The sequence below is a fragment of the Triturus cristatus genome, chromosome 8, assembly GCF_964204655.1.
Source record: "Triturus cristatus chromosome 8, aTriCri1.1, whole genome shotgun sequence".
Taxonomy (NCBI): Eukaryota; Metazoa; Chordata; class Amphibia; order Caudata; family Salamandridae; genus Triturus; species Triturus cristatus.
The window spans coordinates 1,113,006,955-1,113,034,665 of record NC_140591.1 but is presented as its reverse complement, the minus strand read 5'-3'; the positions used below and the strand labels follow the sequence as shown (position 1 = coordinate 1,113,034,665).

Sequence of the window (27,711 nt, the reverse complement as noted above, 5' to 3'; positions counted from 1 at the left end):
ACCCTCTAGGTAGCTTGGCATGAGCACACAAGACTTATTTCAGAGGCGTTATAGGTTAAGCATTTGTGAACATATACAGTAACTCAGTGACAACACCACAAATGGACAACACACTAGATTTATATAAAAAATAGTTATCTTTTATTTAAAGACTTAGCACAAGACCAACCAACGACAAAAATGACCATAATACTGTTAGCAATGAAGAGTTCTTGTTAAAATGCTTGGTTTTAGAGTTCTGTGTGACTCGTACCCTTTGTCCGGCTCTCAGGGTGATGAAAATGCCCAGAAAGAGTCAAACAGGCGCAGCGGATGCTCCGGTCCAATGCGCACATAAATGCAGGGCGAGTTGTACACAGTACCTTAATTCAATGAGTCCGGCACGGATAAGGCGGTGTAAAACGAAGGTGTTCCAGAGCGTTGTCGGCCCTTTTACGGTGCGAGCCCCGGCTCGGTGCAGTCGTCGGTGCGAGGCGTAGAGCGGGGGCCGCGGGGAGCGAGGCGGATGGTCCTGGACTCGAGCGTTCACTTTACGATGCGGCGTACGAGCCGTACAGTAGGAGCCGCGGCTTTCAGTCTCTGGCTGCGGTGGGAGGCGGATGTACGGTGCGTACTCCCCCTTTTGATGCGAGCGGCAGCCTTGAACTTCAGCGGCAGGTTGCGAGTCGTACCAACCAAGATGACTCGATGAAGCGAAGCGTTGGTACGCGGCGAAGTCGGCCAGTCACGGTGCGATCTGCAGATCGTAGGACACGTTGACTGAGGCGGACAGGCGGGGACGGTGCGTTGCTGGACACGAATTGGAGGTACGAGGCGCACACAGATCCCGGCCTCGGCAAATCCTAAAAACAGAGTTTCTAGCAGCGGATTGCGAGGCGGATGAAGTCCACTGGTCCTGGGACTTCGTTCAGGGGGCAAGCTCACTCACAAGCCCTTGGAGATCTTTAAGCACAAGTTGAAGCAAAGTCTTTTTGTAGTCTTTCTCCTCTCCTTCAGCAGCAAGGCAACCACTGCAGGCCAATCCCCCAGGTCAGGGACAATACTCCTCCTTACAGCTTTCCCAGTTACTTCTCCTCGGGCAGAGGTTTCTTCTTATCAAGCAGGATCTAATTTCTTGGGAGCAGGGTCCCAATACTTATACCCCTAATTCCTTTGTTCCTCTGGGGTAGAGGGGCCTTTGCCCAGCCAGAACCAGTTCCTGAGCACTTTGTTGACATGTCTCTGACTTTCCATTCAGGGTGCAGGGCAGAGACATCAGACGCTCCACAGGAGGTGGAGCCAGCATTGTGGTGGCAGAACACAGCCCTATTCAGAGTCCAGGTGCACTCCTCCCACCCATCTGGATGTAAATCTCTCTATTCACCACCAGGCTACCTAGCCCTGCCCTCTGGAATCCCCCAGCCCTGTCACTCACAGAAACCAGACAGCAGATACACATCATAGCAGAGGCGGGCTGAAATGGTTAGGCAAGCAAATACCAGCTTTCTAAAAGTGGTATTTGCAAACACAGAATATTAAAATAAACTTTACTAAAAGATATATTTTATAATTCTGAGTTCAGGCATACTAAACTCGAATTTCTACCATGTTCCCTGGGTCTGTTAGGATCATAGAATGTAACAATTCTAACAGCCCATTCTGGCCTATGGGAACAGGTAGCCTTGCAATAGTGAAAAACGAAAATGGCTGAAATTCACTATTAGGACATGCCACACACATCAGGGCTTGTCCTGCCTTATGCTTACAATGCACCCTGCCCTTGGGCCTTCCATAGGGGTGACTCACATGAAGTAAAGGGAAGGTTTAGGGACTAGTAAGTGGGTGCACTTGCCCATTCAGCATGACAGTACCACACTGCACGCAGGTTCTGCAATGGCGGACCTTAGACACATTTTACAAGGCTGCTTCTGTGGGTGGCACAACCAGTGATGCAAGCCCACTATCAGCATTTGGATTTACAAGCCCTGGGCACTCCTGGTGCACTTTACTGGGGTCTGACAGTAAACCAAATAAGCCAATAATGGAATCCAACCAACATATACAGGGAGCACTGGCACTGTGGCACTGGTTGGCAGTGGCACAGTGCTCTGAGCATCTAACACCAGCAAAACACATGAGGCACAGCAACAAAAAGTGGAAGGGAGACTCACGCCAAGGTGCCAGGTCTAACAGGTCTTAATGTCCTTAGTCAGTTTGTCTTCAACCAGACGAGCTTCTCGAGTGCGCGCTATCGCTATGGATATTATTAGACCCCTGATTGTTGCTTTAAAAGCATTCCATACGACTGGGAATGGGATTTCTGGGAGGTCATTAGGTGCAAAGTATGTCGTAATTGCTTCTCTGACTTCGACTACATATACTGGATCACGCAGAATATGTGGGGGGAGGCGCCAGCGGGCTGTGCGTCGTGTGGAATGTGTGTGGTTTTGCAACAGCAGTTCCAGATTTGCATGGTCTGAGATTGAAATATGAGACATAGATGCCTACACCACATTTCGCACTAGGGAGTGGGAGATGAACAGATAATCTATGCGAGAGTAAGATTGGTGTCCATGCGAATAATACGAGTAGTCTCGTGTATCAGGAGAGTGATGGCGCCAAGCATCTATTAACCTCAAGTCACTGAACGCTCTTTTCAAAGAGGCGAATATGGCCCCAGTCCCTTGAAAGGTGCTGGCACTCCGATAAAGCATTGCATCCAATGCTAAATTGAAGTCGCCCGTAAGATAAGTTGGTGTTCGTCTTGTGATATCTGCTCTTTTAAGAGGTCCTTGATAAAGAGGTCTTGTGCTTGGTTAGATGCATAGATGTTAAGAAGGGTAAAAGTTTGTGTCCCAATGTGTACAACAAGTTTAATATAGCTACCCTCTCTACTCTTCACTGCTCGTGCAGCACCTTGAGTGATTCCTGCTCTACAGAGTATCGCCACCCCAGCCATTTTCGTAGGTGCAGATGCCCAACATTGGAGTGGATATTTAGGATGAGTCATACGGTGGGTGTCTTCCCTCAAGAGAGATAATGTCCAGGCCATGTTGCAACAGATAGCACCAAATCTGACGGCGTTTATTAGGTGCATTAAGGCCCTTCACATTAAGGGAGAGGATCTTCAGGCAGGGAACAGAAGTCATCGCGAATATCTAGTGTATGTGTCTGCTTGGAAGTGTTGAGTTGTGGGGAGTGAGTCCCGGGCCTCCCACTCAGCCCCAGGAATGGAGATAAAGGACAACACCCCACCCCCCAGCACATAGGGACTAGGAGCAGTCTTGCATCTCAATATCCAAGGCCGGGAAGCCAGTGCAGCCATGACATAGTAGCCCTCCCTCCCTCCAACAGAAGAAAAGGAATAAAAAAGGAGAAAAGCAAAAACAGGAAAAAGTTTAAAAACCATTAAGGGCCAACTGGGCCTACAAGTCCTATTCCAGTCTGAGAACAGTCAAGGCTACAGGGCACAGTCCATTCCAGAGATGTCACTCTCTTAGGAATAGGGTCGGGTGGGGTGAGTCTCGTGGAACAAACACTTTACCAGGTGGGGTCCGCCGGCCCGCTGCCTGGCTTCCACCAAGGCAAAAGAGCAGATTATGTCCGTGTAAAGAAGCTCAATGCCAGCTCGAAAGGATTTATCAGGAGAAAAATACACAACATATCTATCATTCTGATAGCGCTTGCAAAGGAGTGGGCGACTTCTCGCCGTCCATGGAGCGGAGATGTTGGATAATATCTTGCTTGGCCTGGGAGGAGGATTGCCCCCTGTTTCTAGTCCCTCATCGCTGTCAGTGCTTTGGTCCACTGCGACCGTGCAGGTTCTCTGTCTGGTGGTGTCGAAAGAGAGGAGCTGGCTAACGTGGAGGGTTCTGAGAGTTGTAGCAGTTGTTTGGCCTCCTGAGGAGAGCGCAACACCCGTCGTTTTGCCTCCCATGTGAAAATCAAAGCAAAAGGATGTCCCCATTGGTATTGGATGCCCAGTTTGCGAAGCTTATCAGTGACTGGTTTAAAGTCTCTGCGATGCTGGAGAGTAGCTGGTGCGATATCCTGAAAGAGCTGAATAGTAAATCCCTTGCATTCCAATTCAGTTTTATTTCGGGCCGCTTTTAATATTGCCTCTTTCTCCATAGAGAAATGGACTCTGGTTAGTATATCAGGGACTAGTTCCGAGCATCCGGGGGCGCAGTCACTCGATGTGCCCTATCAAGCACTGGTGGGGAGGCCTCCTCATCTCCTCTGATCTCATGAAGGAGCTCCGCTACAGATGTCATTATATCCGAACCCTCTGCCCCTTTGGGTATGCTTCTAAGGCGGAGGTTGTTGCGCCTACTTCTGTTCTCCAAATCCTCCTGCATTATTTGAAGTTCAATGTTTTATTCCTCGAGGAGAGCTAGTCATTGTCAAAGGTGTTCCTGGTCTTCCGTGCGAGTGTCCATTGTTTTTTCAAGATCGTCCACCCTCTCTCCAATTTCTGTTAGGTCTTTTTTGAGTTCCTTAACGCATGATTTAAATTCAGTTTTAAGAGAACTAATTTTGGATTTGATCTCGTGCAAAAAGTTGGTCATAAATGCTTGGGTAAGAGGGTCTGTGGATCCTTGTGATGAGGACCCCATGGACACAGTAGCCAAAGGACCAGTTTTGTTCCACAGGGATACAACAGGATTATCTTTCAGATTTGCTGTGGCGTCTTTCCCTGTCTTGGAGCATGGCATGTCCTTTAGTCAGCAGTGCTCCCTCTATGTACCAGGGTCAGGAAGACAGAACAGGAGGTTCGGGGTGCTCCACGGGCCAATGTGAGATTGTTTGCAGTGGAGCAGTCAGCTCAGTTAGGACAGGAGTCGAGTGTCCTTGTGTAACAAGTGTCCCGGTGAGGTAGTTTAGATAGGTGACACTATTGCCCCGTGTCGGTGGCCCTGTTGGCCTCTTTGCTGTGGACCATAAGAAGAGAGGTGTGATTTATATAGCAGCCACGCAAGGGGATTTCACCTCCTCCCTAAGCCATGTCTTTTGTTGTATTTCCTCATTTCTTTACTGACTCCTGTTAGTGATATTGAAGCGAGGTGATGACAAGGAGCACACAGTGTAGCATGAGGTAGTTAACGACCCTCCAAAAAAACATGTATAATGCTGGAATGTCAGGCCGGCATGTTAGCAAGGTTCCCGCAAGTATTCACATAGTCGAGTGGGCCAACCGATGGTGTGCTCCGTCTTCCCGCTCCATAAATTGCCTGGGTCCCCAGGTGGCGTGGGGCCTAGTGGTGTAGAAGGCCTCCGTGATCTCCCTCCTCAGGTTCGCCGCTCCGTCAATTGACCCTTATCCGCTGGTCGGGTCTATGCTTGCCGTGAAATGTCTCCTCCACCTCCAGTGCACCGGTCAGTTTAGCTTCTGCCTGGGGGTTGAGCCCGGGCAGAGTCCAGCTCCTCACTATACCTCTCGAGGGTCTGCCCCGCAGGGCTCAATAGGTGTATCGCCTCAGATATGGCAGGTTACGTGGCTTCTTCAGCCCAGCAGGCCCCAAGATGGCAGTCACGTGCTTTCCCCCAGAGAGGCGCCTCAGCCTTCAGGATTGCACAGGCAGCGGTAGACTCATTTGAGGTCCTACAGCTCCCGGTGAATCAGGCATTCTGGAGTGGTGGCTGTGCATGTAGGCCCCAGGCCGCGGTGCGACGCCAATGGCCCCCACGTTCGCCAACCTCACGGATGCCTCCGATTCGTTCTCCTGCCCGTATGATAGCTTCAGCGGCTACAGGAAGGCCCCTCTGATGCCCCAGTGCAGTGTGGAGAGCCCCAGGAGGGGTGCGGTGTGCCGTCTCTCCAGGTCTGCCAGTCCCCAAGATGGCGGTTTCAGGCCTTTCCCCTGAAATGCGCGTACCTTCGTGCCTCCAGGCGCCGGTTCCGAGCCTCCTCTCCTCCGCCTCGGAAGTCACCCCGAGCGCCACCCGGGACGGCGCGTGGCTCACTCAATGCTGCAGATCTCCCGGCGGAGGCGGCCACACACTCAACCTGAAGCCCTTGGGGATTCAGGCAATCGAAGATGGCGGCTGCGTACCCAGGCCGTGGGCCTCTCGATCGCGGCACAGCTCTCGGGACCACTGACTCAAAGAACGCGGGCAGGCTGCTCTCGGACCCTTCCGGGGTCCTGCACATCATCGGGGGTAGCCCTCCGGTGCCGTTATATTAGCTTTGAAATGGCAGTGGCAGCCCGGAGCTCCCCTGGTGCATGTCTCACTCCATGCGCTGCGAGACCACGCCCCCCCAAGATTTCCTTTTCAATGAGCAAAAAAAGATTTTTAATAAAAATAAAAAATGTGTCAAAGCAGTACATTAAATAATTTATTTGTACCCTCAATAGACAGTTACCCTGCAGTTCAATATACGAGTTTCTGAAGAAGAGGTTCATAATTCCAATCATAACAGTGTCTACGTGCACTCAAAACTGCTGAGCCAAGATATCTCTTAGATTTCATGTTGGTATAAATCCAAAAATTGTGGTAAAACACTATTTTAATTACAGATATTGCATTGTTTCTTATACAGCAATCCTCTCATTTCTGTGCATTGTAAATGACAGATGTCGTTATGTGCAGTGTAAATGTGCGGAACCTATCAACATCTCACGGATGGAAGGCTGCGTGTGGTTTGCCAGGTTTCGAACATGTGAACCAAAGATCACTGGATGTCGTCAGGGATAAGCAATAATTTGTTGGCCCATCTTGCTGACAAGTTAATTCTACTTTCAATAAACAGTAGGGTTTGTGCTCAGAGCTTAATTTATTTATTGAGCTAAAGGTCTGTCTGTGTTATCACAAAAAATTCTCAAGCCAAGCTATCTTAGCTTTCATGTTAAAGAATTTACAGTTTATCAAGAAACGTTTATTTTAGGGCACAAAAAAGATTAACTTCCATTTTATTAGCGTTTACTTCATATAGACTGAATGGCATGTATTTGAATTGAATTGAAACAATATTTACCATATATTTTTGTAAGTTTATAAAACAAAGCAATATGTTCAGCATGGAGTCTTATCTTGAGAAGCCAGCTCTTCTCACAGCACGCTTAAGCCCGAGTGTAAGGCCTGGGTTGTTTGTAACAGATAAAGGTTTGGTAAATAGAGCCAATAATAAGGGGTGCTCAGGCAAGCCTGACTTACCCCAAATATTATTTGAATCTTCATTGCTATTTCTCCTTTCAGACCTTGAATAAAGAAATTCTTTTGAAGAGTTTTTGACAATTTGGTGAACAGGGAAGGGAATTACATATGAGGAGTGCGCACACTCACACATACACGCACGCATGCACGCACGCACGCACACACGCACGCACGCACACACACACACACAAATTTGCAAAAGGTGGTCAAAATTGTGTTTCAATGTTTTGCAACTGAAAAAGAATTTCACGAACTAACCTATGTACTAACAGGTTGGTTCACACACTTTCCAATCATAATGAGTCGCTATCAGGCCTACCTCATCCATATTCATGAAGTTGTTTGCAAATTGGAACTCACTATGATTGGATGCCATCACAGGGATTTTGGCCCGCTGGGGTCAGCAGACCACCATGACTGTGATCACATTTAAATAAAGTGAACTTTTATTTAAATGCAGCCCTTTTACCTTAAATGAAACTGGGCTGCATTTTAAAAAGAAATGTTTTTTTTAGTTTGTTTGAGAGTTGGCAGTGGTGCCCTTCCCAACCCAACTTGGGAGTCAGTAACTTATCAATGTTTGCGACCAGATTTGAGCCGCAAAACACATACTATAACGAATTGCTATTTAGAAGGGATGACCTAACCTGCCCCTTCCTGAATAGCAATTCATATGCCTTTCAAATTTGTGAATTGACGGTTTTGCAACCCCAAAATTGCTTTGTACATCTGGCCCCTTATCTCTTTATAGTAAACATTGGACTAATAATTAATGTCCTTTTGAACATTTCAGTCATCTGGTGTTTCCTGTAAGTATGGTGGTCTTCTGTTCTTTCACCATATTTTTCTGGTAAGCTGTTCCTTAGCACTAACCCCCGGAAAGCAGCGGCAAGAATCTCATCTACTCTTGTAGGTAGTATCAGGATGGTAGTATTCTAAATGAATGACTGGCCCTCATCAACCTTGTTGGTCCATACTTCACAAATACTCCAAAGAGAGGCACTGTCCTTAAAGTTCATGTGGAAAAAGCACAGTAATGTGCTCCCTCTCTTCAGTGACAGCCAAAGCAGAATTCCAACATCCGGGTGGTATGGTGCTGCTTTTTATTTGTAGATTCTTCTGAATATCTGTTTTTTGATGTGCTGGGATCTCTGTGCAGTGAATTCCAGCAGCCCTTTCTAAACTGAGTTAAAATATACCTGTCTCCACGGGTTGATTACTGCCAACAACACCACCACTAAGAGAAGCCCATTTAAGAGTGATGATTTGGGAAATGTGTAGATGAAAGCTTCTCCAACACCAATATTTGGTTGCTCATAAATAGATCTTGAACACAGTAAACCCCCTACCTTTTACCACCAAAGAGGCTATTGGGTCTCTGTATAGAATGTCTTGTCAATTTAAATGGACTGAAGATAGCACTACAACACCCAACAGAGAAGTTTGTATTAGCATACTTGCTTGCCCTGAAGGATTCAAATTTGTACAACCTGAAGTCAGTTGTCAATAGGTTCCACTCCTCGTTGTGCTGGTGATGGAGCAGGTAAAGCAAAATGTTGTATACCTCCTCTATTTTGCATGAAAATACTAATTATATAGCCTACTTATATTATAATTTGACTAACGGTTTGATGTGTTATAATAATCAACCATTTGCATTTTTATTAGACACCAATTACATGTGGGACTTATTGCTATTTGCATGGCAGAATAACTCTAATAACTAAATTATGTACGCATATTAATAGTAGTACATGTGGTAATAGGATATCGCATGATTTATGTTGCTTTTGTGATGTTTGCGGTCCCGTTATGGACCGTAAGGATGAGTATTATTGCTTTAAATGTCGCTAAAAGCTAGGAAAATACTAAAACATAAAGGGATTAGTGAGGGTTTAACATTAGAATCTTAATTTCTTTGTATTAATTACTCTTTTGTGTTCGTTTTGCTTAAGTTGGCATTTGGGCCTACCAAAATATGGCATCCAAAATGGAGTTCAGAAGTGGCCACCGTCTTGTGAGCGTGATGCCTACTGCGCAGACTCGGATGGCTCCGTAGACCTCCAGGCGACCCCAAGTCACAGTGTTCCTGGTCAAGGATAGGAACATGGAGGACTGCCAAACTTCAGTCAGTAAAAGCTGGTCTAATTGAACAGTTGGGACATATAAGCAAAACATCTACAATGTTGCATAAGGGCAACATGGATAGAGGAAGTGAACCAGCAAAATCCATGAGAAACCTCACGCAATATAAAATCGGACGTTTCCAACTCCTTCTTAGCCTAAGAATGTTTCATGTTATCCAGAATTTCATTATAAAAAGGGTAGTAGAATAGGGAGGGGCTGGTATTCTGCGGTTTTCGATGACTGCACACCCCTATCGACCCCACAGGCGATGACAAATGCTTGCACGATTTCTGGCCCTTTGGAGATCTTTGGGACTGTAACGTGCTGAGCAAAGAACATTCGAACTTGGAGCTTTGGCCTGCTTTATTTGGACAATTTAACGGCTAAATTCGGTTATGCAGAGCCAAATGAATTAGGAAAAATCTAAATAGCAAGAATAGGTAAATATAAATGTCATGCGAATTGTGCTTTGATTGACCAAAATGCTAATATTTATTGCAAACAATATTTAGATAAACAAATATTTGATTAACAGAAATTACGAGTTTGTGGTTTTTCAATGAAGAGAGTAGAGGATTCTGAGTCATAAATGTGTTTTAGCTGATTATAAATCACCATCAACCAGCCCAACTAATTGGTCCGTCGACCAAGTGGTGGAGTGACTTGATGTTTAAGGTCAGGATTCTATAGGTGGTGATGCTAATGTATATTTCTTTAAAATAACTTTTCTTCCCTATAGGTAATAAGGTACTCCGCCTCATGTCCAGCGCTTGATCTCATCATCCCTCCTGAGTGGAGACGTGCGAGTGTTGGTGTTATGGGCCCCACCAATGAGTGCGTGTGTGAATGAGCTAGTGTGACGTCGGGTCTGCGACGCGGGGAAGATAAGTTGTAAAAAATGTGCTCTCTCTCTTTTTCCCCGGTCTTGCGCTGGATCACTGGGAAAAATGTACCGAAAATATAGGGGGTATGCTCTCAGTAGCCCATAAAGGATCTCACACAGTCAATGAAGATGAATGTCGTTCAAGATTCAAAGTTGAATGAGTTCTGGTGCATGCAAAATTTAAAAAGTACATATTTGTGTGTGATGAATGGCAAATCACATTCTCTGGAATTATTATTTAGCTATTCAGATATTTCAGTACTTTGATTTCAGGATTTGATTTTTTTTATAGCAAATGCAAAGAATTTTAAGAATGGGATACACGGTCAGTCAACAATGCAAAAATATTTATTCATCAACATTTAATATTTTGTAGGTCTCAGACAGATTGTTGAAGTCCTATTGTTTCTAATATATTGCAAATAATTTAGAGCGGGCTTTGGATCAGCCTCTTGCACTAAATCGGATGGCTTTGATGCCCATCTCACGTCTCTGCTCCAGCTTAAATGGCTTTACTCCCTATTCTTGTGTTCATCCCGCCTACGAGCATTTCAGTGCAACAGTGTTTTGTTTGAATAATATATTATTCCACTGCTGATGTTAAACCTTGCTTTGGAGTGTTTGGGAGGGACAATTTCCCATACCTCTTTTTCTGCTTCCCCTCTTCTCCTATCCCACCCTCAGGGCCGGACTGGCTGTAGCGGGCACTGGGCGTTTCCCCGGTTGGCCGCCAAGTTGGGGGCCATTTTGGGACCCATGGGGGGCCGTCTTTGTTACCGGGGGCCAGCAATATCGGCCCCCTGTAACAAAATCGCCCAAAACTGGCCCTTGCAAACAGCTTGGCAGCAACCCCCCGGGGCCTGCCGAGCATTTTGCCAGGTCTGGTTTCGGTTCCCAGTCTGGCCCTGCCCACCCTCTTTAACTCCCCCCTTTCCACCTACCACCCAACCTCGCCTTGTCCTCCAGACCTCTGCTAACTTTGCACCTCCTGTCATACTATCAGTAGGCAGTCACCTTAATATAGTTTTTTGACCATTTCAAAATGTCTGACTTCACAAGTGCATATGCACACATGCACAGCAGGCATCATTAAATGGCTATTGTTTTACTTTACCAAATCCGATGCAAAGGTGACTGCCACTAATGCACCTGCATTCATGGCAGCCATCTTTGAAGGAGATTTGTTAAAATATAACAAAGTGCATTCAAAGACACTTCTTTATTATGTGAGTATCTCACTAAAAGGAGATTTGGGTTTCAAGACAGCACACTAAATGTATATCCTTCTATAACCTAACTCAGAGCGCTCCAGATTTGTACTCAGTAACACAGCCCCCCACAATTACCAATACTGGGGTCATCAGTAACCTGAAGGTGCAGAGTTATTGGGTACTATATATGGGACACTGAGGGTCCCTGAAAAATTAGGAATTAGTGGAACTGTTTGGTTTGCTTCCTCACATACCTCACATTACAAAAACGCCTGGTCTACATTTTTATGCTCTGTTGATATTAGCCCATGTTTGTTCTTTAGGGTTAATTTTGGATTCTTCTTCATATTTTCGACAGCGGCGGCCGGTTCAGGTATGCGGGGTGAGGCAGGAAGTCGACAGACAACGAAATAGGTATTATTTATTTATTTAATTATACCTATTCCGTCGTCTGTCGACTTCCCCCCTCTCCCACCCTGCGACACCCCCCAACCCGCCCCACTGCCCTTACCTGAGCCAACGCCGCTGATTTTCAAAGCCATGAATTAAATGTGTAAAAGTATGGTTATATTAAAATTGAAACATTCTTTCTACATGAGATTTTCATTCCATCGTAAATGCTATGTTCATCTCCAGAGTGGATATTGCAAAAGTTCTCTTAAATGATCAGCTCGTCTACATACTTTACAAAATATGCTTCTTGCCCATGTTTTTTCTTATGGTGATTTAGAACAAATTGTAATTTCTGTAGTATTTTTCAAAACCAAAATTTTTCATCCATTGACTGCATTCAGACACGTTTTACATGGAGTAAACGATTTTTGGGGATTCATGGTCATGGTTAGTGAATTTATAGGATGTGATTCACTATGTGTTATGAGTTAAAAATACAACAATTTGAATATTTGTGGAAATGAAGACCTGCACTTAATTTATTCTGTTGAATTTAACCCAGTTTATGGAAACTTTGCCTTGCCCACCGCTCAGTAGTGTTGTGGGCTGGCTGGAGAACTTGTTAGCACCTTTTAGCAAACAAATGCACTAGTGATTTCAATCCAACTCATGGTGCATTTCTGCTGAAAAGCACAGACAAAAACAAGATTAATCCGTCAGAAAATCATTCACTGAGTGCTGATATTCTCTTACCACATTGCCTTTGCTCTTTATGATGAATTCATACTCAAAGCACGCATCTGAGGCGGGATAATTGGTTTTTGGTGTTTCCCACTTTAGTGTCAGAGTATCCGACCCAGGTAACACTGTGATGTTTCTGGGAGGATTCATCCGTTCTGAAATAGAATATTTGGTCAAATATTTGCTTACATGCTTCACTAGTGTAATTAAAGAAAAAGTAGATTTATTTCAGAATATCATAGACTGCCATTGAAGTACACAATGGCCTTAAAATGTAATTTACTATACAAATAAGTATAAAGAGATAAATGATGAAAACAATGTAAATCAAAAAGTTACTAAATAAACATGCAATGCTCACATTTTTTTTAAAGTGCTTACATTGATAAAGTGCTGTTATCAGAAAGCAATGTCTTTGTAGGTAAAAACTTTGGCCCTGATTCCCAAAGTTTTTTTCTCCTATCTTAGATGTGAGTTACACCTGAATGTTCTTGACTGATTCCCAAGCATTTTCTGTGAGTAATTTCCATGAGAAACTTGGTTACTCATGCAAAGGCTAAATATCATGCTTTACTTCTAGAATTTCATATATATATCATGCATAACACTGGAGCAGGACATACCTACTTCTAGAATACATTTTGTGAACCGGGGCCATAGTTTGCTCTTTGAGTTCATATTCGATATTCAGAAAATGATCAACAGACCTCTTAGGTCTGTTAAGAGAACAAGAAAGAAATGTTCTTTTTTGCCATGTTTATAATTTACGTCATGCAGGTAAGAGATACCAACATTGGCAAAGTAACTTTGATGAGGGCAGACAGAGAAACAACAAGCACTAGCAAAGCTAATTAGACTCGTCTTGAATAGGAGTTGGCCAACCTTTCAGCTTTGCCAGTGCTTGTTGCTGATGCTGATCAGCATCAGCAAAAAAAAGCAATCCTTATTGCAAATGCTGGATGTTTCCCTGATATCTGTAACCCCAGCGGCATAGAATCCGGGCCTTTATTCCATGTCACTGTAATGATGGCCTTGGCGTGTATTGGAATGTCTATTTGATTATTTTTACGTGTTCTTGCAAAGGCAAATAGAAACTTGAAACATGATACGTGTGTCCCATATGTGCATCCTAAAAAATGGGATTGTTTGATTGATATCCTTATCACAGGCTCGGCTTATGAGGGTGGGGTAAATATTACTGTTTCAGATCTTGAAAATGGTGATGCCATACAGTCACCTCAGAACATTAAACTTATGGTAAGAGAAATGTCCAGTTACTTTGAATGATCACTGTATGCACTTAGGAACTTTTGCATTTCAGATTAGTTTTTTTGAAGCATGTCACTCTGACTGAAGAGTGAACATTTCAATATCTCGGGGAGTTGGAAAATATAAATTCAGCTTTTATCACTGAGAAGAAATGTATGTTTAGTCTAGAAATAGTGGTGTTTCATGTGATGAAACACATACTCACTGTATATTTTTTTGAATGTTACTAATAATGAGCCAATGACGTAATGTTGGATGTATCCAGGTGGAACTTTTATTTCTGATGGACTGATGTGACTCAAGTGAAAGAAAAGGTTCAATCATTGATAAAGAAATATGATGCAATTACTTGTGTACATTTTGATGCATTCTAATATCTATATTTACTCATCGGTTACTATCCCAAAGTTCAATTAACCCATTAACACATGCCTCAACTGTGAATATATATTAAACTCATGTTTGTGAAGCTCATATACCTTTAACTTTCCTACATGTCTTCAGTGGGCCATGATTCTACAGTTCTCTCAATGCAGAAACCACAATGGGATTTTACCTTCTGAATCCCTCACGCTTCCCTTTCTCTTGTGGGGGTGAATCCACCCAAGCAGCATTTCAATCGATAATTTATCTTCGCACTCAATCATGGAAGTGGTTTCCTCAAAGTGTTGATCGTAGTTCCAGGGGCATCTCATCTAATTTATAAACCTTATAGCACATGCAGGTAAATCTTCTTGCCCATCAGGTCCTGTTTGCCGTGACTGGGAATAATCAATCATTAATAACTGCCTGCTGCAAAGACCAATAATACCCTTGAAGGCTTTCTAGCCTTACCAGTCCTTCAAAGGCACTTTGATAAAGTGTCACCAGGGCCATTGTATCCACTTTGCTATCCCATAGATATTCTTTTTTCTAATACAATTTTTTATTTTTATTGCTTAATGTACAGTACACACATTTATCTTGGCGTGACCCACGGTCACAATTTTATGCAATAAATAACAACTTCTTTGCACCTAAGCCACAGCTCGTCTTAATCTAAAATTATCAGCTTAAAATTATTAATGTACAAACCCATTTGAGAGAGACTCATTTCCTCCATTTCCCCACTCCTAATATGAGAGGCAATAAAGTGACAGTGTAATAGCAGAACAAAAAAATATTAACAACGGAAAAAATTATAGAAAGCGGGGCCACATGCCAGCCTGCCACAACTCAGAGGTAAAAAGCTGATTAATAGCAGTGCAAGACAATACCTGTTTATACACATCTTAATAACGATTGACATTCTTTGTCCTAATGCCCTGACTTGTCGTAATCTCATATTATCATTTTTTCCGACTAAGGGGCAGATTTACAACTTCTGGTGCATCTCTGCAAATCAGCAGGGATGCGCCAGAACAGAGAAATACTGTTGCAGCGTGGAACATCAAATTCCCCCTTCGTCACGTCACAGACCAAATACCACAATAACAAATTCACTCAAATACATTCATTGGTGGGGCCCATAACACCAACACTCATACTTCATTGATCTGCTTCCCTAGAGGAATAAGTTTCCAAACGCTGACATGAAAGGAATATCTTTACCTAAAACCCTTAATGCATTGAATACTATATTAACTCCAACTTTGTGATATTCCCCTCATTGGGAGATGAATCATTTAGTTGTTTTGTAGTTTGGTAATACAATTCATTTATCTATACTCTACTCTTTATCCTAGTTCTCCTTCTTCAAATAATTGACACAACACATTATTCAATTAATCAAATATCGTTTATCTAATAAAATTGCAAATTGTTAGAAATCATCATCCAAACCAGAGAACATCATATTTACCTAATCTGGCTAATAGTCGTCCTGTAAGTCAGTCAAGTCGTGGAAAAACCTTTAAAATTCATCAAAGTCAGACCGCAAATCAGTCTCTCAAAGATTCATTTGTCCAGCAGTGTCCCCGTCCTCTCCATCAGCAAATCGAGTTTGTCAAAGAAGAGAGTTTTTTTAGTTCTTTTTCCTACCTACTTTTATAATGAAATTAATGTCAAAATGTATCAAGATTGGGGTTTTAGAAAGTCCTCATTGGTGGACATGGGGTCAAGCGGTAAAGTTCTCACATAGTCCACAAAATGAAGTCATCGCACTTGCTGGTTCCGTTTTTAAGACAGTTCATTGTATTATCGTTGGCGAAGCTCCGAGAGTGTCCTTGACGAGAACATCATTTCCTGGGGTCAGGACTAGGCTATTGTTGCTCGCAGTGATGCATGCGCACTTCACCCAGAACCTCATGTGTCAGGAGCAGTCACGTTATACGTTTCGTTCAGCCATCTTGGATTAGGCCGAAATGGTCAACTTAAGCAAAACAAACACAAAACGTAATTAAAACATAGAAATGGCTAATAAAATGTTAAACCCTCACTAATTCCCTTATGTGTGAGTAATTATCTAGCACATTAGCAACATTCAAAGCGTTTATACTCACTCAATGATGCGCAACTTACAATTACATCACAAAAGCAACATATATCATGCAATATTCTAATTTTCTACTATTATTATGCGTACATATGTTAGTTTACAATTAGTTTAGATATGCAAAGTGCAATTCCCACGTGTAATTCTTGTGTTAATATAATTGGTAAGTCTTCCACTGCAAACAAATTAATAAGATTATTATTAGTTGATTATTCAGATTAATTTAAACATGCAGAATGGGGGGGGGGGGTATACAATATTTTGTACTACCCGCTCCAGCAATCCCCCCTTTGGTGATTATATCACCACACCAACAAAACTTTTGTATCCCCTTTTATGGAATTTCAAAGTGATTTCTTGTTTTATTCATATTTCAGTTTCCCCTGTTTCCCCTGTTTCTTCTCTTTTTGCTGTTTTATACATACTCTCCTTAATTTCTTCCAATTCTATTTCTTCAAATTCTCTTTCTTGTTTCTTACCTTTTCTCCTTAAGTTTTCTCTTTTTAATCTTTTCAGATTTTTATCCTTTCTACGACAAATACATCCTAGTCTAATTATTAGTACTAAGAAAATCACACATGTTAATGGAAATAGTATCTTACCTAAAAATGTACTACCTAGTTTAACTACAAAATCTTTAATAGCTGATAGTTTCTTTCCAATCTTCTCCCAAACACCTTCAACCTCCAGAGGTGCAATTTCGTCATGCAATTCTGTTATATTCTTAATATAAATTTTCAAATCTCTACTTTCGTCAGGAATGTAAGTACAACAATGTTGAACTTTCAGCATTCCACAGACTCCACCCTCTTTTGCCAATTAAATATCAAGGGCAAGTCGATTTTGCATTACCATAGCACGCATGGCAACCATTTCAGTATTTACCAATAAGAATCCTCCAGCGGTGCTTGTTGACAAGCGATCCACTACTGTTGAAAGTCTGCTAATTTTGTTTGCAATCAGAGATATTCCCACTGCGGGTATCAGTGCTCCAAAAATGTCACCCACAATTTCTGTCCAAGATTCTCTCTTACTACGTGCTAAATAACTACCTAAACTATGTACACCATCTTCTCCTCTATCCATATGAAATATCTTTGGAAAAACCAGGCCAACATAAAATGTGCCATACCAATGGTCTGGCAAACGATAATATGCCCTGTTCCCACAAATGAAATACAGTCCTGGAAAAACTGGATCTTTTCCACCTTTAAATCCCCATCCTCCCATGATTCGGTATGTATCATGGCACTCACTATTCCCTACAAAATAATTATCATATGCCGTTTGATTCCTTCCAATACCCAATTTCCCTTTCTGAGGCCAATCTAAAGCTATAGTTGGACTCGTTTTCCCTTTCAAGTGTTTCTCCATTTCTACATCCCAAACTGTTTTCTCCACTATCCCTTTTGAAGCCTTTCTTTGCATTTTCAATCTCCTTTCGTCAACCGTATCTAAAAATGTCTTCTCCTCTTTCTTTAAACTACAAGTCAAGTTATTTCCAAATATGCATTCTAATGTTAGTTCTTTAGTCTCTAAGAAAAATTCACCTAATACCTTTGCAGGTTTTACCTTGTTTAGTTTGTTAATTGCCGGTACTTGTGAAAATATAGTATCTACATCTGAAAAATAATACTCTAATTTACCTGTTTGATAAAATAAACTAGCTATTACACTACATGTTATTCCATATGTTACTGGAAGGTGATGATAAGTCACTCCTTCAGATACAGATGCAGGTAACTGCATACATACGTAGCAATCCCTTACGTCCATTGTTTTTACATACAACACTTTTGAAAACACATTATTAGAAAAATCTGTTATAGACCTGTCTTTATGCAAATAGTTTTTATCTATTCTAGCCGGAACTACCTTTTGAATCTTCCCTATATTAGTTATGTTATCACTATGTCCTTCTAATGTATCTATAGTAACTTTGAATGAGATTAGTAGAACAAGTATACTCCAAAGAAGCATTAATAATCCTGTACAACAACAACACATTTTACACCATCTTCTAAAGAATGTACATCTACCTTTGCTACTATCTATGTTTGCCATCTTTGCTAAAATGGACCGTGTCTTTTGACTTAGCCTCTTCTACTTCACAACTAGTTTTCTAACCCAAGGCTCTAAGCACCTACGTGGTTCTACCAGTTTTTGTCTTTTTCAGTATTTTATTGTCTTTCCATCAGTAGTTTTCTTGTCTCATTCAGTTTGGCATCTCATCATCTTTCACTTTTCCTTCGTTTTCAGTATACAGAATGTCCTGAACATCCGCTTCTTCTCCAATATCGGACAAGATAACTCTCAGGATTTCCGATTCTTAGTCTTCCTCAACCACTTCCGGTACAACGACCTCTGGATTTCCTTGACTATCCGCCTCTTCTTTTACTTCAGGCAGGGCCACATATGTCCATTCCGGTGATTTATACTTCTGGTTAGGTTTCCTTGTTCTTCTGCTTTCTTTAACCACAATTGTTTCTTCTTCTTTCGATTTCTCCTGACTCGTTACTTAATTCAACTGTTCAGCCCTTGGCGAATTTACTCGTGTCAATCGATATCTCAATCTTTTTATTTTATTCGGCCAAACGTAGTCCTTGGCAGCTCTTTTCAATTTACTCCCTTTGTCGTTCTTTTCAGTCCTCCAAGCTCTCTTTCGCAGAACTCGGCCTTCTGGTACTTCATCTTCGCTTTCTTCTGACTCTGTTTCAACTTGCTGTTTACTCTCAACAGTTTCTTTTTCCACCACTTCTTTTGTTTTCCCTACTTCTGTCCCTCCTCGAATCTCCGGCACGCATTCTTCCTGCTGACTACTTGTCCCTGCTTCTAACTGGATGTTGGAGTTCCCTACACCTCCTCGGGGGTCTTCCGCATTAATCTTTCCCTCTCTCTCTGTATCTGGCACCTGTTCATCTAAGTGTGTTATTTCAGGTGGAATTTCTCTCAATCTTTCATCTGGCACTTCTTTCTCATGAATCTCTTTTATTGTCTCTCCACTGTCCTTCTCTTTGTTTTTCCCTTGTTCTTTCCTGGAAGAGTGTGCTCTTTGTTCTGTCTCTGAGTCTGAACTGGTATCAGAAATCTGTAACCCTCTCCTGAAGGAATTACTTCTGGGGACAAAAGTTAGACTCGGCTCTGTTTCCCCCCTTTCAGGGTTTTCTTTGTCTTTTGGCTCTCCGTCATTCGACTCAGTACTGGATTCTGATTCATCAAAATACTCCTTTTCTTTGCTGTCGACTGGATTTGGAATTCTCAAAGTGTGGCTTGCATGGATCCAGTTCTTTAATCCAGCACACTTCACAGCTGTTGTTGTTGTTAAGATGACTTGTCTTGGTTTTTCCCACCTGGGATCCAAACAGTTTCTTCTTCTGTGGACTTTTATCCTTACCCAGTCCCCTGGGCTTAGATCATGGGCTGGCTTCTTTTCAAGGGTGGTGGCATCCGCTCCAACCTGATGAAACACAGAATGAACTGCGTCAGCCAGGCTTTTACAGTATTCAAACACCATGTCATCAGTTATAGTCATCAGCTTGTTGACTGGTATAAAAACGTGGCGCATGGCTCGTCCCATGATGATTTCATGTGGACTCAACCCTGTGGTTCTGTCTGGAATTGATCTAATAGTCATGAGTACTAGAGGCAAGACATCAGGCCATTTCATACCTGTGGCTAAACACATTTTCCCTATTCTGTTTTTGATAGTACCATTCATTTGTTCTACTACACCAGAAGCCTCTGGTCGATAGGCACAATGTAGTTTTTGTCGTGCATTCAATGCTTCACAAATCAGTTTTATGATCTCATTGTGGAAATATCCTCCTCGGTCTGATTCAATTGTTAGTGGGAACCCAAATCTAGGGATAAATTCCCTCAAAAGTAATTTTGCCAATGTAATTCCATCATTTCTTCTTGTTGGGAACGCCTCTACCCACCTGGAAAATAGACATACCATAAACAAAACATACCTCAACCTGTTACAGGGAGGCAATTCAATGAAATCCACTTGCATTCTGGTAAAAGGCCCTCCTTCTCGACCTATTGTTCCTAGACTCACTACTGTTTTTCTTCCTGGATTGTATTGCTGACAAATTAGACATCTCTGACAAAGACTTTCTGCCACAAGTCTGAATTTTCCATTATACCAAGTCTGCTTAAAGGACCTAATCATAGCGTCTCTCCCTATGTGTCCCTGTCCATGATACATCCGTGCCATGGCAGACATCATGCTATCAGGCATGACTGGTCTTCCATCTCGATAGACCCACACATGATCTTTCTCTCTTGGTGCACATCCTGCTTTTACCCACTGTTTTATTTCTTCCTCTCCTGCTTCTTCCTGCAATTGTCTTACTTCTTCCCATGTTCCCACAGTGTTAGTAAACATTGGGAAACAAGAAATCCCCTCCTTTTCCTTAGCCCGATTGATTGAATTCTAATTTTGTGCACAGTATTGCGCCATGTCATTTGCAAATTTGTTACCAGTGGCAATATAGTCACCACTACGACTATGGGCAGCACATTTTACAACAGCCAATTGCCTAGGCAGCTGTATCGCCTCAAGCAACTTTCCAAACACTTCAGCATTCTTAATGGGAGTTCCACTCGAGGTTAAGAAACCTCTCTGCAGCCATATCTGGCCGAAGTCATGGACGACTCCATAGCCATACTGGCTATCAGTTATCACAGTCACTCTCACACTTTTCCCAATCTTGCATGCTCTTGTCAGGGCAACAAGTTCAGCTACTTGGGCTGATTTTACTCCTTTCAAATAGGATGCTTCCATTACTGCTGCAACGGTACATACCGCATATGCTGCACTCAACACTCCATCATCTGTCCTCAAACAAGATCCATCGACAAACGTAACATAATCACTTTCTGGTAAGGGTTCATCTTTTATGTCAGGTCGTGGTTTTGTACAGAAATCAAATACATCCAAACAATCATGATCTGCTTCATCTCTTACTTCCACATTCTCTGCCTCTGGCAACAGTGTTGAAGGATTCACATTCACACATCTCACAAGACTCACATTTGTTGCACCCAATATGACCTTTTCATACTTAGTCAGCCGACTGTGTGTCATATACTGAGTACGACTCCTTGTTAAAAGGATCGCCACATAATGAGGTACAAACACTTTCACAGGATAACCCTTCACAATTCCCTCACTCTGTTCCAAACTTCGACATGTAGCAGCTACTGCTTTCAAACACCCAGGAAGGGCTATAGCTACTGGGTCCAAAATGGATGAAAAATATGCAATTGGTTTCCTCAGTTTTCCATGCTTCTGTACTAGAACAGAGAGTGCACATCCATTTCTCTCACTGCAATACAACTCAAACTCCTTGTCATAATCAGGCATTCCTAATGCAGGTGCTTCACACAATCCTTCTCTCAATCTTTTGAATGCTGTCAATTCCTCTTTGTTCAAATCAATTGGATCTCTCACATCACTTCTTGTCAGTCGTACCAAAGGTTTTGCGATCAATGAAAAATTGCTAATCCACTGACGACAATATCCAACCATTCCCAGAAACATTCTCACTTCTCTTTGGCTCATTGGTGGACTCATTCTCTTTATGATCCTGATTCTGTCTATGGTTATTCTTCTCTGTCCTTTTTCAATGTTATGTCCTAAATATTGTACTTCCTTCTTACAAAACTGTAATTTTGATGGTGACACTTTTAGTCCTCCATCTGCCAAATGATTCAGCAATGCTACCGTGTCTACCTCACAAGCTCACAAGCTTCACGGGTTTTCGATGCCACAAGCAGGTCATCGATGTATTGAACCAATACAGAATATTCGGGCATTGCTAGACTTTCCAAAGACTTCTTCAATAGCTGATTAAATATTGAGGGGCTTTCTGTATACCCCTGTGGAATTCGGCACCATGCCAAAATACGCTCACCGAAACGAAATGCAAAGATTTGCTGACTGTCATGATGCAAAGGGATGGAAAAGAAAGCATGGCACAGATCAATCACTGCATACCATTCTGCGTCATGAGGGATCTGATATAAAATCACAGATGAATTCGGTACAATGGGACAACATGGTACAACAATTTTGTTTATCTTTCTCAGATCTTGCACTATCCTAAACTTCCCACTAGGCTTTTTCAATCCCATTATTGGTGAATTACATGGGCTACTCATTATTTCTCTCAAAATTCCTTGTTTTATCATTTTCTCAATTACAGGAGTAACTCCTTCAATTATTTCAGGTGTCAATTTATATTGTGGGACATTTGGGTAACTTACTCCTTCTTTTACAGTTATTTTTACTGGGTCTACATTTCTCATCAATCCTACGTCTTCTCTGGTGAAATCCCAAACTTCTGCTTTTACAGATTGTTTTAATTCTTTTGGTAATTCATCAGGGTTAAATACAGCATAGGTTCCAGTAACCTCTTTCTCCCTATTTGCCATTGTCATTTTATACAGCACATAATCATCTGGTGTTTCAAAGGCTATTCCATCTGGAGTACAAAATATAGTGCAGTTCATCTTGCACAATAAATCTCTACCTAACAAGTTCACAGGACTGGTGTCGCACACGACAAACCGGTGCATTTCAGAAAATTTCCCTATGCTAACTTTCACTGGTTCTGTAAGGTAAGTTTTAATCTGTCTGTTGGATACACCAACTACTTGGATCGTTTCATTCGAGAAAGGAAGATTCTTGACATCAGCTGATCTAACAGTTGATCGAGTAGCACCAGTATCAACTAGGAAAGTAATATTTTCATTATTAACTTTTCCATCTACAAATGGGCCTGTCTGTTCTACTTCTAGAGTTGCGCCAAGCACGCACTCTTCTTCCTCCCTTCGGCATCGTCAATAACCCTCTTCTGAATCGCTTTCATCGCGTTGTAGCCAATACTGCGAAGCAGGGCTAGCGCGTGGCGGCTTATTTACCTGTTCTTCGTTGTAGAATCCATTCTCTTTACTATACTTCTGGCAATTTTTGTTCTGTGGAAAAGGTGGTTTTGGCACCTGATTCTGTTGTGTTACAACCTGCTGTTGTCGTTGCTGTTGACCACTCACCTCATTCTGCACCTGTGGATTCAATGATGCATTTTCATCGTTAGTACTCGGAGGAAATTTACACTCGGATTTCCAATGCCCTATCCTACCGCAATTATGACACGGAAATTTCTTTTTAGCTTCCTCGATATTTCCTTTACCTTTCCCAGGATAAAATTTTGGTCTTGACCCTGCTTGTTCTGCTAATTGAGCTTCCTGTCTCTCTGCTACCTTTACTTGTGCCCACATAGCCTTTTCTTTCAACTTTCGCTGTTTTGCTTCAATTTCATCACTGAAATATTTAGCATGTCTCAGTACTTCGTCTATTTTCTTATTTTGCCAATCTACGGTATGCTGTTTTATCATCTCACTAATTTCTGGACGAAGACCATATACAAACCTATATACAAAATGACTCAAATCCTTTTCACTTAGATTTTCATCTCCACTAAATTGTTTAAAGGCCAAAATTAACCTCTCATAATATGCGTGTACTGACTCTTTGCTTTCCTGATGTGTTCTGTCAATTTTTACCCAGTCTGTCTCTTTAGGAGGTACTTTGTTTTTCAGAAATGCCATAACCTGTTCATATTTCTTCATTACCTCGGGGTCTGGAGCCCCTGTTTTTGGATCCCTTGGGTATTCTTGGGTCGGCCAATCTATCATGATTTTGCACTCTGTACATAGATCTGCTGGTACTATTATGTCAAACAAGCTATTTAGATCAATCCACAATACTTTAGATAATTTTACAAATCTGTCCACCTGTCTGTACCACTCGACGGGTTTTTCACGTAGTCGAGGGAAGTCATTCGTAAATGACAAAATATCCATTCTAGTCCACGGGACATGTACATATCCTCCTCCTGGAATCTCTCTCATAGGGCATTCTGTCACTACCTTCTCTTTTTCTCTGACAGGGAAAGCTGAAAAGTTTTTGTCAGAAACTTCATCTCGTTTTCGATATCATCTACATTTCCATTTGTCCACATCTCCCTAGTTTCTCAACAAAATAATTATCTCCTTAATCTGACCTATTCGTCCTGTGGTATTCATGTTTTCAATGTCTTTTTCAGTGAAATCTACCCGATATGGTTTCTGTAGAGCTTTTACCTTTTCAATATCAATACCCATTTCATTTGCCACTTCTTCTAATCTTTCATGGAGAGTTTTTGCTCTCCAAGTTACGCTTTAACACAGAAATAACAACTCTTCATCTTGGTAAGTTTTTTACTTTTCCGTAGGGATAGTTCCTGCTATTAATTCTTCCAGTACCATTCGTAGTTTGGCCACATCTATTGACTGAGATTCTTTGTCTTTCTTCTGCAAGCTTCTCAACCATTCACTCAATTCCTCTGTAGATGGTCCCACTGGCTTCTCTACATTTCCTTGTCCAAAATCCTTTTGTGTTTCTGATATTGACTCCACTATTGTCATACGCCTTTCTGCACAGTTTTGGCCTACAAACGGGTTATTTGAAAAATTCGGTTCAATCATACTCATAGTCTGTCTCAATGGATTATCATTCTGACTCATTCTTGGTTGTTCAACCGGTTTATTACTTTTATAGGGGACCGTCAAACAGTGTTTGCTATCTTTCTGTTTATCAAAAATAGGCATTACTGGACCTATCGTTACTGGAACTGGTACCGCTTCCAGATTTTTAGTCAATTCTCTTATTTTCTCTGTTAATTCTAGGGTCTTTTTTGCTAGTTCTGCTGAATTTTCATTGTTTATTTTACCTCCGGACTTCTTCTCTACCTCTCTAATGGAATTGTTTCTTCCCAAATCTTGGAACTCTGGTTCCGTTTTTATGATTCATACTGTTTCTTTCATTGGGGCACTTGGGGTTAATATTTCTGGTTCTGGTCGAAATGGGGGTGGATTTTTATAGAACATGTCATCAAGAACATCATCCTCTGATTCCTTCACTCCATACCCTCTTGATTCCACATTATGCCTTTTTTCTACACACTTTCTTCCTTCATTCTCTCCTGAAGTTCTTACGGGAAACAAACCCTCAGTCATACTCGCATTCCGCCACCTTCTCATTCGATCATCATGCATCTCATGTCCGTATGACCTACCAAACATATATCTATATCCTCTACCATTTCTCTGTCTTTCTCGGTCATGCATCTAGGTCTTGGTTCTAAATTCATCATTTTCTCTCTCAAATTTCTCAAAACTGCCAAATTAAATGAACCCTGTTCTGGAAAAGCGAACACTCCGTCCTTTTCAGTATACTTGACCCAATTATCTAACCAGATACAGGTCTGATATCCATATTTCGCAACCATAAAGGATGCAGGGGTTTTCGGTGGAGGAAGTAACTGTCCTTCCCTAGTTACAATCGGTTTGTCCTTTTTAAACCACCTTTTAATTTTACCAAACCAAGACTTTTTCTCCTTTTCTGGTGGATCGTAATACATCTTCCTGTCTTTCGTGTATCTCTAGTCTCTCCTTACAACTGTACCGCTATTCTGTCCAATCGCAGCGCGACTCACACTAACGCACCAATACGGAGGGTCTATGTCACTTTTGCAATTCTCCAATCCCAGCGCGACTCACACTAACGCACCAATAGGGAGCGTCTACGTCACACTGTACTTCTCCACTCCTAGCGCGTCGCACACTAACACACCAATCCGGAGCGTTTTACGTTTCTGACCGACTGTCCAATCCCAGCTCAGTCGTTCTGACGTCAGCAGCCGCTGCCGCAGCTCCTGCTCCTGTCTACCCCTCCTTTACAAAATCCACTCAGTAAGTTTTTGTTTCAAATTTACAATGCTGTTAGTAACAACATAAAAACACCAACATTGTCCGCTTCGCTAACCAAGGAATAGCAATAGACCTTTCTCACGCGAATTACGTCTTTCCCGAGAACAGCGCTTACCTCTGCCCTACTACGGAATCGTTACTTCCGTTGATAAAGTAGCACATCCCTCTAGCTTACCCTTCTAACAAGCATTAGCTAACCGTTTCTCCAGAATTAAGACACATAGTTGGAGACCCAATGCTCCTGAGAAATAAAACTAGAGTTTCATAAATAACCCGAATGCCTTTACATTCACGCACTAGAAAATGTAGTACATTCACACAGAAAATTTCACAGGTGACCTTCGCTATCATATACACTTCTCTCACACAGAAAATGTCTCTAATGGTAACACACGACGATGTCACCGAATCGAACCCAGACAATGCGTCGTGCAACTTCACTCGTTACATGTTTCTCCCTGTGTACCTACAGGGCAACAACAATTCCGTCTTTCCCGAGAACAACGCTTACCTCTACTCTACTACGGAACCGTTACAAACTTCCGACTTCCTACATCTCAGAAGCCATGCAAACAACATAAAACTCAATGCGACTCAACATAGAGTGTTAGTACATAAACCAATATCAATCAATAATCAATAAGCAATTTACAAGCAATATTCACCAAACCAAAACAATAAAAATCATAACTCTGCTACCAGAAATACTGTTGCAGTGTGGAACATCAAATTCCCCCTTCGTCACAGACCAAATACCACAATAACAAATTCACTCAAATACATTCATTGGTGGGGCCCATTACACCAACACTCATACTTCATTGATCTGCTTCCCTAGAGGAATAAGTTTCCAAACGCTGACATGAAAGGAATATCTTTACCTAAAACCCTAAATGCATTGAATACTATATTAACTCCAACTTTGTGATATTCCCCTTATTGGGAGATGAATCATTTAGTTGTTTTGTAGTTTGGTAATACAATTCACTTATCTATACTCTACTCTTTATCCCAGTTCTTCTTCAAATAATTGACACAACACATTATTCAATTAATCAAATATCGTTTATCTAATATAATTGCAAATTGTTAGAAATCATTATCCAAACCATAGAACATCATATTTACCTAATCTGGCTAATAGTCGTCCTCTAAGTCAGTCAAGTCATGGAAAAACCTTTAAAATTCCTCAAAGTCAGGCCGCAATTCAGTCTCTCAAAGATTCAGGATAACAGCTGCCCAGCAGTGCCACCGTCCTCTCCGTCAGCATAACGTCAGGAAATCGAGTTCGTCAAAGAAGAGAGTTTTTTTAGTTCATTTTCCTACCTACTTTTATAATGAAATTAATGTCAAAATGTATCAAGATTGGGGTTTTAGGTCCTCATTGGTGGACATGGGGTCAAGCGGTAAAGTTCTCACATAGTCCGCAAAATGAAGTCATCGCACTTGCTGGTTCTGGTTTTAAGACAGTTCATTGTATTATCGTTGGCGAAGCTCCCAGAGTGTCCTTGACAAGAACATAATCTCCTGGGGTCAGGACTAGGCCATTGTTGCTGGCAGTGACGCATGCGCACTTCACCCAGAACCTCATGTGTCAGGAGCAGTCACGTTATACGTCTCGTTCAGCCATCTTGGATTAGGCCGAAATGGTCAACTTAAGC

General features: G+C 41.9%; 1 protein-coding gene across 4 annotated transcripts in view; it reads right to left on the bottom strand.

Annotated features, from left to right (window-relative positions):
• Positions 1-27,711, bottom strand: part of LOC146805453 (granulocyte-macrophage colony-stimulating factor receptor subunit alpha-like) — a 331,580-nt gene that overhangs the window by 101,474 nt on the left and 202,395 nt on the right. For all 4 annotated transcript variants that reach the window (XM_085622681.1, XM_085622682.1, XM_085622683.1 and 1 more), the window contains one exon: positions 12,502-12,644. In XM_085622681.1, the coding sequence (XP_085478807.1) occupies positions 12,502-12,644 (143 nt within the window). The remainder of the gene's footprint in view (positions 1-12,501; positions 12,645-27,711) is intronic.